At 39.9% G+C, this 12,982-nt stretch overlaps 1 protein-coding gene across 2 annotated transcripts in view; it reads right to left on the bottom strand.

Moving 5' to 3' along the window:
• Positions 1-5,850: 5,850 nt before the first annotated feature.
• LOC139444957 (sugar phosphate exchanger 3-like) overlaps positions 5,851-12,982 on the bottom strand; it is a 29,714-nt gene continuing 22,582 nt past the window's right edge. For both annotated transcript variants that reach the window (XM_071225984.1, XM_071225985.1), the window contains exons 12-17: positions 12,266-12,291; positions 11,950-12,025; positions 10,641-10,745; positions 8,891-8,985; positions 8,198-8,263; positions 5,851-7,569 (exon numbers count right to left, since the gene is read on the bottom strand). In XM_071225984.1, coding sequence (XP_071082085.1) covers positions 7,423-7,569; positions 8,198-8,263; positions 8,891-8,985; positions 10,641-10,745; positions 11,950-12,025; positions 12,266-12,291 — 515 coding nt within the window. In that variant the 3' untranslated portion in view covers positions 5,851-7,422. The remainder of the gene's footprint in view (positions 7,570-8,197; positions 8,264-8,890; positions 8,986-10,640; positions 10,746-11,949; positions 12,026-12,265; positions 12,292-12,982) is intronic.

Below are 12,982 nucleotides of genomic sequence, written 5' to 3'. Positions count from 1 at the left end.
TGTGTGTAATTGTATCAGTTGTCTCCCCATGACACAAGAGTGCTTCCTGGCAACTGATTGTTTTGACTAGGGCTGGGACGGGTAACTCGGGTACTTGGGTCGGGTGTGTACTGAGCAGGATCCGGGTACCCACAGGACACTCTGGACCTGTGGACCTGTGGTTAGATATATAGTTTGACACAAATTATACATGAATACACTACAGGTCATGAATGTTCACATTCCTTCTGACTTTGATATTTGTGAAAAAAGACTTCAGAGTATGCATGACCAGGGCTCTGGTCAAACAATTCCCAATCAGACATTTTGTACCCATCTCGAGACAACAGCAGGTACCGGGTAGGTTTCGGGGAATAGGGGCTAGGGTAGCCAGTAGTAAATTTGGACTCATCCCAGCCCTAGTTTTTACAGAAACTCATCCCTCTCAAGAGCTGTAGACCGCCTCAGTGGTCTAGTGGTAGAGTGTCCGCCCGGAGAGCGGAAGGTCCGGGGTTCGATCCCTGGCCACATCATTTCAAAAGACGTTAAAAGATGGTGCTGGTTGTTACCCTGTCTGGCACTCGGCATAAAGGGGCTAAAACAAGGACTGGTCGGCTCGGAGTCAGTATACTGTGTCTGATTGGGGTTTCATGTTAAATTGCGGCATGGTACTATAAATCGGCATCAGTCGGGACTAGTCCAAGCGGACACACACACATGTGCATGCACGTCGTTATATATGTGCAATAATCTTGGACGTGACGTTAAACCCACTCACCTCACCTAACCTCAAGAGCCGTAAACCTGACATATAATTCATTAAAGGAGATTATACTACAAACCAAGCTCATAGCAGAACCAAGAACAGAAACGTCTGGCTTCATCAGATGGTAACATTGTTGTTAAAAGAAAACCAACCAGATATACAGGCTACAAACATTTTAATGAACATAATGTATGACACATCAATTGATAACATACATTATCCATTGGGTTCAAGATAAGAGTTAACAAAAGTGCCACGTATGGTACTGTAGCTCACCTGGATATGTAGTCAACAGCTTCAGAAACAAAAACAGCCACGGAACAAATGTTGCTGACATCACTGATATTCAAATATTTTCTGGATAGTTACGAACAACTAACACTAAAAGCCAACAAACAAAACATAATGTTCTCATGAGGAGAGCATTCATGCCAAATTCAGCTCCATCAGCCTGGCAATTTCAGAGAAGGTCACAGAGGCAAATACATTTTGACAAAACCGAAGAGCATGGTCAAGCTAGGCCAAAGAATAAGAAAAATGGAAAACACGTCTTGAGCCCCACTACTAACAACACAAGTACCAAAGTTTGAAACATTTTGAGTGAGTGAGTGAGTTGAGTTTGACGCCGCTTTTAACAGTATTCCAGTTATATCACGGCGTGTCAGCTTAATGTGGGAGGAAAGCCCGAAGTGATGCAGGTCTCAGACGTTTACCACTTCGGTGAAACCTACGAGCAAGGGTATGCTGCTGACAAACCTAGAAACATAATCAGGGCGAACCGGGATTCGAACCCACTATCATAAGTTTCTGGTGTGACCAAGGGATGCAATTCTGCACAGCCAATCTTTGCACCTTAGACGACTGTGCCCCTGTAACATTTTGAAAGAAAATGGATGAGTAATTATGGCCATGAGCAGTTTCAGCATTCAGAAGATGGAGCAGTTTCAGCATTCAGAAGAGGCGACTATGTTTGTCATCAGAGGTGACTAACGAGATCAGGTGATCGGGCTCGCTGACTTGGTTGATGCATGTCATCGTATCCCAGTTGCATGGATCAATGCTCATGATGTCAATCACTTGATTCTCTGGTTCAGACTCGATTATTTACAGATCGCCATCATATAGCTGGAATATTGCTGAGTGCAGAGTCAAACAACAAACAAACAGTCAGAATGGTTTAAGTGCAAAGGTGAAATCAAAAGTATAACACTGCCAAAAACGGAACATGTATGTATGTTGAACCTCACTACTAACTACATGTTCCAAATTTCATTGCATTATGAACAAACATGTCTGTATAACGGCTGTGAAGGTATTTCAGTATGCCTGTCATATTCAAATCGCATTTGAACCTCTTGAACTAATAGGGATGTCATCACTGATGGTAACATCTGTGTGAAGTTTCACCTTCATTGGTCCAGTGCTTTCTGGGGAGATAAAGTTTATGCTGGACGCTAGGGCTGGCTATCGATACAGATTCTAGAGATCGATGATCACTAAATAAATATCAATCAGTTATTGATAAATACTGGAGAAGTAACTTTTACAAATATGTGAGAAAGTCCCGAAAGAAATCAACATACTTCATGCCACTGGTGAGCAGTGACACATTTATACAAAGATTTTTTGTGGATATTTGAGATATAACAAACACAGTTGCTTTCTCTTTTCGACAATTGATATTACTGACAATAACAAGTCTGTTTCAGTAAATCCAAACTTTATTTTATCACAATGGTTTATGTAAGTTGATATCGATGACAACAATTTCGTATCGAAAATCATTAATAGTTCTTCCCATTGACGATAATTCCGATTTATAATATCGATCTTTTTAGCCAGCCCTTGTGGACGCCGGATGACATGCTTGACAAACAGGCCATGACATAAGCTAACTTGACTTTAAGTCAGGTGAGCTAATACAAATCCATACACAGCACACATGTAAAGACAAGGTATTTCTTTGGAAGACAACTACTTCCACAAAGTCTGGAAGTTGTCGTCGATAAAAGCATCTTATCTTTACAGTTACTTACCAACTTCTAAAAAAACATGTAATTAGGATTTCACATGCTGTCTTTTTTTTCATGTAATCATCTTCACCAGCAATTAGGGACCAGTCATTTAAACTTTTGGGATGCTTAATTAGTATATCAAATACTGTGCCTTATATCCCAGTTTTCAACATTGCTCAACCAATCAGATTGTGACACACCCTCTCATAATTTTCATACATATGTACACAAAATATATATTCAATAATTATTAGTGTCAGAGTAGGTCAACAAATTAACAAGTAACCTTGGGAACAGAATCTTTGGTAACATATTCTTCTACAGTATTCAATATAAGGCTTAAAAAAATAAAAGAATTGGTTCTCAGGCAGTTTTTTTTGTGTTTTTTTGGGGGGGGGGTTGTCTAGAGTAGTATGTAACGAAATAAACAGTTACATAACTACCTACGGAAAGCCTCCCTACATAACTGTATTCCTTGATGAGTAAAATACTTGAATACAGTATTTGACTGAATATTAAAAGATTTTGTTTTTAAAATGGAAATAAAAACAAAACGTGTTTATGATGATGCAGATGGTGCCTGAGAACCAAGAGGTCATTGATTATGGGCAATAACTGACAATGTACCTGTAATTTGATACTTTTGATGACCTCATCAGTATGAAAATATTTTCTATTCTAGAAAGAAATACAGCAATCGTGCAGAAGAAATAATTAAGCTGTTGTGGCCTACCAGTCACATATAAAACCATCCTATGTTACGTGCATCACAAGGGCTATTTGATAGTACTCCCACCAGCACAAACACATCATTTTGAGATCGACCTATTAAGAGCATCACCCATGGGTGTTGACAAGGTGACTAAACACATGAAAATGGTCTGTGAGTTAACACTGACACTTCATACAAACATACGGTTGAAAAGAAAGAAATGTAAAAATAAGTCTTGTAAAATACCTATCATAATAAACAAACTGTGAAAATTCTATATGGTTTGAAATATTATTTGGTACATGAAGAAATAGATGCAGAACAAGGGAAAACATGTCTGCTAAACTGACCAACATAATGCTGATGCAGAACACTGATGAAGGTCATGATGAGAAAACTTGTCATGACAACTGAAAGCTCACTGGTTTCAAATCTCAATCTCAAGCCAGTACGCACAAGCACATGAGTATAAAAATATATATATTGCACATGTTTACAGGGAAAGTACACCCATTTCATTATTCCACTTCCTGGCTATAAGACTTTCTTGCTATAACACTTTCTCCCCATGTCTCTTCCTTGCTATAACACTTTCTCCCCATGTCTCTTCCTTGCTATAACACTTTCTCCCCATGTCTCTTCCTTGCTATAACACTTTCTCCCCATGTCTCTTCCTTGCTAAAACACTTCCTCACAATAACACTTCCTTGCTATAACACTTCCTCACACCAACATTTCCTTGCCATGCCACTTCCTTGCTATAACACTTTCTCCCCATGTCTCTTCCTTGCTATAACAATTCCTCACAATAACACTTCCTTGAAATAACACTTCCTTGCCATATCACTTCCTCACAATAACACTTCCTTGCTAAAACACTTCCTCACAATACCACTTCCTTGCTATAACACATCCTTGCCATACCACTTCCTTGCTATAACACATCCTTGCCATACCACTTCCTCACAATAGCATTTCCTTGCCATGCCACTTCCTTGCTAAAACACTTCCTCACAATAACACTTCCTTGCTATAACACTTCCTTGCCATATCACTTCCTCACAATAACACTTCCTTGCTAAAACACTTCCTAACAATAACACTTTCTTGCTATAACACTTCCTCACAATAACACTTCCTTGCTATAACACTTCCTTGCTATAACACTTCCTTGCCATAACACTTCCTTGCTATAACACTTCCTTGCCATACCACTTCCTTGCCATTCCACTTCCTTGTTACAACACATCCTTGCCATACCACTTCCTCACAATAACACTTCCTTGCTATAACACTTCCTTGCCATATCACTTCCTCACAATAACACTTCCTTGCTAAAACACTTCCTTGCTATAACACTTCCTTGCTATAACAATTCCTCACAATAACACTTCCTTGCTATAACCCTTCCTTGCTATACCACTTCCTCACAATAACCCTTCCTTGCTATAACACTTCCTTGCTATACCACTTCCTTGCCATACCACTTCCTTGCTATACCACTTCCTAGCTATACCACTTCCTTGCTATAACACTTCCTCACAATAACACTTCCTTGCTATAACACTTCCTTGCCATATCACTTCCTCACAATAACACTTCCTTGCTAAAACACTTCCTCACTATAACACTTCCTTGCTATAACAATTCCTCACAATAACACTTCCTTGCTATAACACTTCCTTGCCATACAACTTCCTCACAATAACACTTCCTTGCTATATCACTTCCTCACAATAACACTTCCTTGCTAAAACACTTCCTAACAATAACACTTTCTTGCTATAACACTTCCTCACAATAACACTTCCTTGCTATAACACTTCCTTGCTATAACACTTCCTTGCCATAACACTTCCTTGCTATAACACTTCCTTGCCATACCACTTCCTTGCCATTCCACTTCCTTGTTACAACACATCCTTGCCATACCACTTCCTCACAATAACACTTCCTTGCTATAACACTTCCTTGCCATATCACTTCCTCACAATAACACTTCCTTGCTAAAACACTTCCTCACTATAACACTTCCTTGCTATAACACTTCCTTGCTATAACAATTCCTCACAATAACACTTCCTTGCTATAACCCTTCCTTGCTATACCACTTCCTCACAATAACCCTTCCTTGCTATAACACTTCCTTGCTATACCACTTCCTTGCCATACCACTTCCTTGCTATACCACTTCCTTGCTATACCACTTCCTTGCTATAACACTTCCTCACAATAACACTTCCTTGCTATAACACTTCCTTGCCATATCACTTCCTCACAATAACACTTCCTTGCTAAAACACTTCCTCACTATAACACTTCCTTGCTATAACAATTCCTCACAATAACACTTCCTTGCTATAACACTTCCTTGCCATACAACTTCCTCACAATAACACTTCCTTGCTATATCACTTCCTCACAATAACACTTCCTTGCTATAACACTTCCTCACAACAACATTTCCTTGCCATACCACTTCCTTGCTAAAACACTTCTTCACAATAACACTTCCTTGCTATAACACTTCCTCACAATAACACTTCCTTGCTATAACACTTCCTCACAATAACACTTCATTGCTAAAACACTTCCTCACAATAACACTTCCTCACAATAACACTTCCTTGCCATAACACTTCCTCACAATAACACTTCCTTGCTATAACACTTCCTCACAATAACACTACCTTGCTATAAAACCTTTACTTATGTTTCTAATCTTCAAACATTTATTGACTGGAAAGTTTTGGTTTTGAGGCAAGGCAATGAATATTGACCTAACACTTTGTCCACTTAATCTTCAATATGAAGCAATGCTGTATTTGTCATGCTAAACTCTATGTGATAACAAATAAATTTTGAACATTTTCACAGAAATCTAGACTCTGGAGAAAAGAAAACTGGCCCTTGGCTTGTCAATTTCAATAGCCTATTCTCCTCAGCTTAGTAAAACATTGTGATTCAAGAAAAACTTCGGGCTCATAGAGTCGTGATAATCACCTGCAACATAAATGACACTGAAATACTGCACTTGCTGCGTCCTGCACAGACTGCAATACCTGCATACTGAACAAAGCCTTATTCACTTTTTTCAACAACTTAAATGTTCTACGAATGGAGAAACTTCCATTTCCAACGCATGAACTATTAGGCCGGAGGAGTGTTGCCCATGAAGGAGCATGTCCCATGTCATCAACCGAACTGATTCAGAACTTTCACAAGAGACAAGTCAAAATACAGAACTGAAAAGTACATTATCAAATTGATACATATGTACTGTAAATCTTGAAATTAATGCGTCTCCAAATTATTACGACGGCTGACCTCTAGTTAGAAGTGTGACTCAATATCAATGCGACTTCCCCCACCCCATTCCCAGTGGAATGATACATAATCCTTACTTTAATCGAACCTTACCTTAATCCAATGAAACAGCAAATAGGACCGCTTATTAGCGCTGAGTTGAGCACTTCCGTAAAAACAATAAACAGTGTTTTCCTAAATACAATACACAGTTTATATGTTTAATCTGTTGACTGGCATTGAGGAAGTTCAAAGGCAATAAAATAATTGAACCAACAACAGTTCACTGATTGGTATGTGGAGAAGGTGTCAAGAAACTTTAGGCAGATGCCAAAAACAAAGGCTTGTAGATCTGTGTGATGAAGCCTATCAGTGTGCGTCAGGTTGTGTCGCTATTTCTGTTATTGTTGATAGTCATTTTGGAGACATAAATCCGAAGTTTCATTAATGCGAACAAAGATAACTCGCATTTTTGCAATATAATTCACGCTCGCATTAATTTCAAGATTTACAGTATATAAAATAATATTGATTCTAGATTCGGTTTCACAGCAAATACTCTGAATGAACATCGATGCTGGCCAATGGGTGGAAGGGTTGATATATACCAGGATGCGTCAACACACGTCTAGTCATCGTCTTCCTCACTCCCACACGGCTTGATCCTCCTGGGAACCACGTCGGGGTTGACGTCGACGTAGTCCACGATGCCAGGAGTATTGATAGTTGCTGCAGATGTCCTTCAGTTCTCGTACAAACAACGGGAAGATGCACACCCCCGTCAGGAACGTCTGGGGAGATACCAACACATGTAAACTTGGGCAGGCAAATTGGGAAAAAAATCATTATTTTGCACACAAATTTTTATAATATCTTTTATTGTTCTGCTTGTTTGAAGTCAGGGGTACTTGAACAATGTACTTTCATATTGCATTCAAAGCAATGATGTAAATCTGGGCATTAACGCCTCTTCATTGGTCCTGTTAATATCAGAGTGAGTGAGTGAGTGAGTTGGGTTTTAACGCCGCTTTTAACAGTATTCTAGTTATATCACAGCGTGTCAGCTTAATGTGGGAGGAAAGCCCCAAGTGATGCATGTCTCAGACGTTGGTTTACCACTTCGGTGAAACCCACGAGCATGGGTATGGTGCTGACAAACCTAGAAACATAATCGGGGCGAACCGTGATTCGAACCAAGGGACGCAACTCTGCACAGCGAATTGCGGCGGGTTAGACGACTGGTCCACCCGTGCCCCCCTGTTAATATCAGAAAAAGGATTAATTCCAATATGGGAATATTTATGGACATTTGCGGCAGACATTAGGCAGAGTATCGGGCTCTAACTATTTGTAGATAAATTCCTGATATACACACACAATGTTCTACTTGGTACCACTATGGGGGATGGCGCCACTTACACAAATCATGAAGAGGTAGAAAACAGCTCGCCAGCCAAGAGCTCTCTGTATCACCGGAACCAGGATCTGGATCAGATTATATCAGTCATACAGGTCCCAAACAGGCAATAACCACGATCATTTATACAAATCATGTTTATGTATGGAAATAGTTATTGGAACAGTTATTTAGGACGAAATGCGAAGTTTTATTGTCAAATGCTGGGCTGGCTATCGGACGCCGGTTGACATCGCCAGTGGAAAAAAATGTGAGATCTTCGACTCCGTGTATAAGACGACCCCCCTTCTTAGCCCCCTCATTTTAGGTACGAAAAACTCGCCTTATACACAGCGATATACGGTAGCTCTACAGTGACATCTTTCAAAATGTACAATTCATCTTATTGACCAGGAAAGAAAGAATCAACTGGAAATTCAAGAACAGAAGAAAAGTTGCTTCAAGGGCCAGTATGAGTTTATAAATCATGCATGAATAAATTCCCGAGTGTGACTTCACGCCATTAGTTCATGCATGATTTAATTCTCAAACAAAAACAATAGAGGTTCACACTGCGAAGCCAACGACCCAAGTGGTACGAATAATAACTTCAACAAACTGGTAGGTTGGCAAAACTGTGTAATATGACTCTGTGTACTTTTGGCAGATGTACCAAATACTAGTATGTAAATCAATGTATGTATAACACTGCCTACCTGTCCAATGGCCGCCCCGACACTTCCTGTTCCATCTATGATGCCGGTGACGGTCGCCAGGGCCTCAGTGTTGCCTTGTATAGGGCCCTGGTTGCCTGTGGTACAGAGATACTGAATCAATAACACACAACACACTTTCATGACACCTGCCTGAAACTAAGGACAAAAGTAACAAATAATTTAATTGATGACTTAAAAATATCAAAAAAGTCGTTGCTATGGAAACTCGAAAAATAAACTTAACAAAAATTCCAAACTATCAAAAGGCACTAGTTTACCACAAGACCTATCTATGTGCCAAGTTTGGTGAAGAAATATTGTACGGTTTTGAAGATCTGCTCCAGAAAGGAGCATTACCGCCATTTTCTGTCCAAGTCAAAGTTGTTGCCATGGAAACTCAAAACATAAATTTAAAAAAGTCCCAAACTATCAAAAGGCACCACTAGACCTATCTATGTGCCAAGTTTGGTTAAGAAATCTGTCATGGTTTTTTAGTTCTGCTCCGGAAACAAAACGTGATGGACGTACGGACAGCACCCATTCCTATATTCCCCTTCCACTTATGAAAATATTGCTTATTACTAAGTGTGTACACAACATACAACCTGTCAAGGTGGACAAAGTACCTTGCAAGTTCATTAAAATCAGACCTTAGTTCTCGCTACTTCTAAACAAAGATCTGAAGACATCCCATTAGGGGTCACGTCAGAACAACCTTTGATCCGACCAATCAGTGCGTCGCTTACCAGATTATGAGAGTGACAGTCCGGAAGGGGATTTCTAGTCATGCAATCTCAAAAACTTTAACATGGTGTATTCCGAACCATAGTTACAGGTTTAACGACCGAATCCTTACAATCTAGACCATCTATTAGCCATTCCAGAATGTTTTGTTGTTCAGGTTTCAAATTTGTAATCAAGAATATGTCAAAATATGTTTCGAAGCGTAGTTGCCAATTTGAAATTTGTGCCGTAAAGCATGAGAAAGCTGATTCTTGAGTTACATTTTGGCTGGACTAATGAGTCTATGCAAAGTCCAATCAAAAACAAAATAGACATCCTGTTTGTCAGCAGCATGGATTTCAGCGTGTAGATTTTGGTCAACTGCAAGATTTGCAAAGCTTGTGTACCCTCAACTGGATGTCGACGGATATGTTGAAATTTTTTCTTGTTTTAATCAAGGTGCTCAAGTAATTTGATGCACTTTGCAGGGTAAGACCCGTTTTATTACAATATAGATTTTGATTATCAATAAGATTGTCTTGAGTGGGCACCGCCATTTTGTTTGAAGCAAATGCAAGTAATACGAGAGGTGGAAACTGATTGGTCAATAGGAGGGACATAAAAGCGATATAACTCATAATGGCCACAAGTGGCGCTACGATTAAGCTCAGAAATTCCAGCCTTGTTCGGCAAGGGTGGAAACTGAACTTTTATAGTCAGTTAACTCCCTTGCCTCAGGAAGGTGACTTACTCTATATCAAACATGATACATGCAGAAATGTTTGAACAGCAAAATGAAATATCAAAAATGGCCGCTATGGCGGAGATGTCGAAGACATAAAAGTTAACAATGGACGATGCACTACAACAAAATATCTCTTGTCCTTTCACTAGAAATTGATGGGCAGTATTTCTTGAACTTTTGAATTTAGATTATCTACAGTCTGACACAATATATACTTAATTTTTGCTACAGTGGTTAAACAACATCCATTGATGAAGGAAAATGCAAGAGCTACTTTCCTACCTAGATCTGCAGCTACAGCAGCGCTGACGAGGTTGGCAACTCCGCCAATGAAGAACCCAGCCACTGACATCAGGAATGAGTTGATTGTCAAATTAGCAGGAGAATCTGAGGAAATTAGTACCACATGATACAGCAAAACGTTTACTCCAGCTGAGGACCTTGGATGATGGGGTTCCGGTTAGGCCTTCTATAAATAGCAGTGAAGTAATTATTCCACCAGAGTGCCTGCTTGTAAGAGTATTTAAATAAAACCACATGAATTCAAAGTTCTGACTAAAATAATGAAACATTATGACATTGTTTGAAAGTAAAAAGGACATAATTGTGGCTTATTCAAATCAGAACATTGTATTTCTGCGATTACACACCTGCATATCAGCTTTGTTTTACAGGTTATTGCTCTTTAAGGCTAAAAAAAATAATTATTTTGGTTCGCAGGCACTGCTGCATCATCATTAAGTCCCCTGCACGTTTCGTTTATATTTCCGTTTTCAATAATTATATATAAAAATCCTAATACTTAAAAACAATACAATCCAATATAACACACAGTTACTTCCCTTTACATGCTCACTGCTTTACTGCGCATCTCGTGATATGGTCATGGCGGCAATAGAAATTTGTATGCTTGTTTATGTTGGGAGGCCCTTTCCCAGGTTACACAACTGTTTATTTGGTTACATACTAGTCTGAACAAGCCAGAAAAAATAAAGATACCACCACCTGCTCTTTAATTTAAAAAGCCATTGCTTGAGAACCAATTCTTTGGGGGATAGGATGCATGAAAACAGATGCTCTTACAGCTGTTGTGAAAGTCTATACTACCACCTAAAAAATCACAAATACTATATTTGAACCATTACTTATAATGGGTGAAGATCTGGGGTAGAATAGGTCTTCAGAAACCCATGCTTGCTGTAAAAGGCGACTATGCTTGTCGTAAAAGGCGACTAACGGGATCGGGTGATCAGGCTCGCTGACTTGGTTGATGCATGTCATCATATCCCAATTGCGTGGATCGATGCTCATGATGTCAATCACTGGATTGTCTGCTCCAGACTTGATTATTTACAGACCTCCGTCATATAGCTGGAATATTGCTGAGTGCAGCGTTAACAAACAAGCAAACAAACAAACATGTTATCATGGTAGGCAATGCGCAATACAAAATGTAATCAGATTTACTGAGACAGGGGCCACCCCCTGGAACCGCCACTGCTACTTATTTAGAATTGTTTCTTAAATTTTCTGTGCTGCACACAGATAGTGAAGACAAACAGATATTGGCTTGTCCCTGCTATGTACTTACTGCCATATATAAACAGTGATGGAATGGCAAGCCCTAGCATCGGGATGACAACTATCGCTCTCCTCTCAAACCTGTCCTGTAAACACAAATAGATGCAAGAAATGATGAGCAAAACCAAACAAACGAACTGCAACCATTGAGAATTATTTGTAGATAAGATGAAATATGTCAATGATGTTTTGACTTATGATCTCAAATACTTGATGACCATTATGTCAATATTCAAACAAGAAAATCAGTTTATTTTGAAAATTTCCTTTAAATAAGGAATTATTTTGATACATATTAATATCCTGACGTAGATGTTCATACTCACAGATATAAAACCTCCTATAGTTCCTCCTGAAACAGAAGGTTTGTCCTTTCAACAATGATAGGCATCACAATGATAGTGTTTTAAAAACTTTACCTTTCGTGACTGACTGGAGAGAGTGTGTGGTGAGACTGGAGAGAGTGTATCGAGACTGGAGAGAGTGCGTGGTGAGACTGGAGAGAGTGTATCAAGACTGGAGAGAGTGTATGATGAGACTAAAGAGCGTGTGAGGTGAGACTGGAGGGAGAGTGTGGTGAGATTGGACGGAGAGTGGGGTGAGACTGGAGGGAGAGTATGGTGAGACTGGAGGAAGAGTGTGGTGAGACTGGAGGAAGAGTGTGGTGAGACTGGAGAGAGTGGGTGGTGAGACTGAAAAGAAAGTGAGGTGAGACTGGAGAGAGCATGTGGTGAGACTGGAGGGAGAGTGTGGTGAGACTAGAGACAGTGTGTGGTGAGACTGAAGTGAGAATGTGATGAGATTGGAGAGAGTGTATGGTGAGACTGGAAGGAGAGTGTAGTGAGACTGGAGGGAGAGTGTGGTGAGACTGGAGAGAGCATGTGGTGAGACTGGAGGGAGAGTGTGGTGAGACTAGAGACAGTGTGTGGTGAGATTGAAGTGAGAATGTGATGAGATTGGAGAGAGAGTATGGTGAGACTGGAGGGAGAGTGTAGTGAGACTGGAGGGAGAGTGTGGTGAGACTGGAGGGAGAGTGTGGTGAG

This window comes from Haliotis cracherodii, unplaced genomic scaffold, assembly GCF_022045235.1.
Source record: "Haliotis cracherodii isolate W230 unplaced genomic scaffold, xgHalCrac1.p SCAF_6, whole genome shotgun sequence".
NCBI lineage: Eukaryota > Metazoa > Mollusca > Gastropoda > Lepetellida > Haliotidae > Haliotis > Haliotis cracherodii.
The sequence above is the reverse complement of the archived record's forward strand: the minus strand, read 5'-3'. Positions and strand labels throughout refer to the sequence as shown.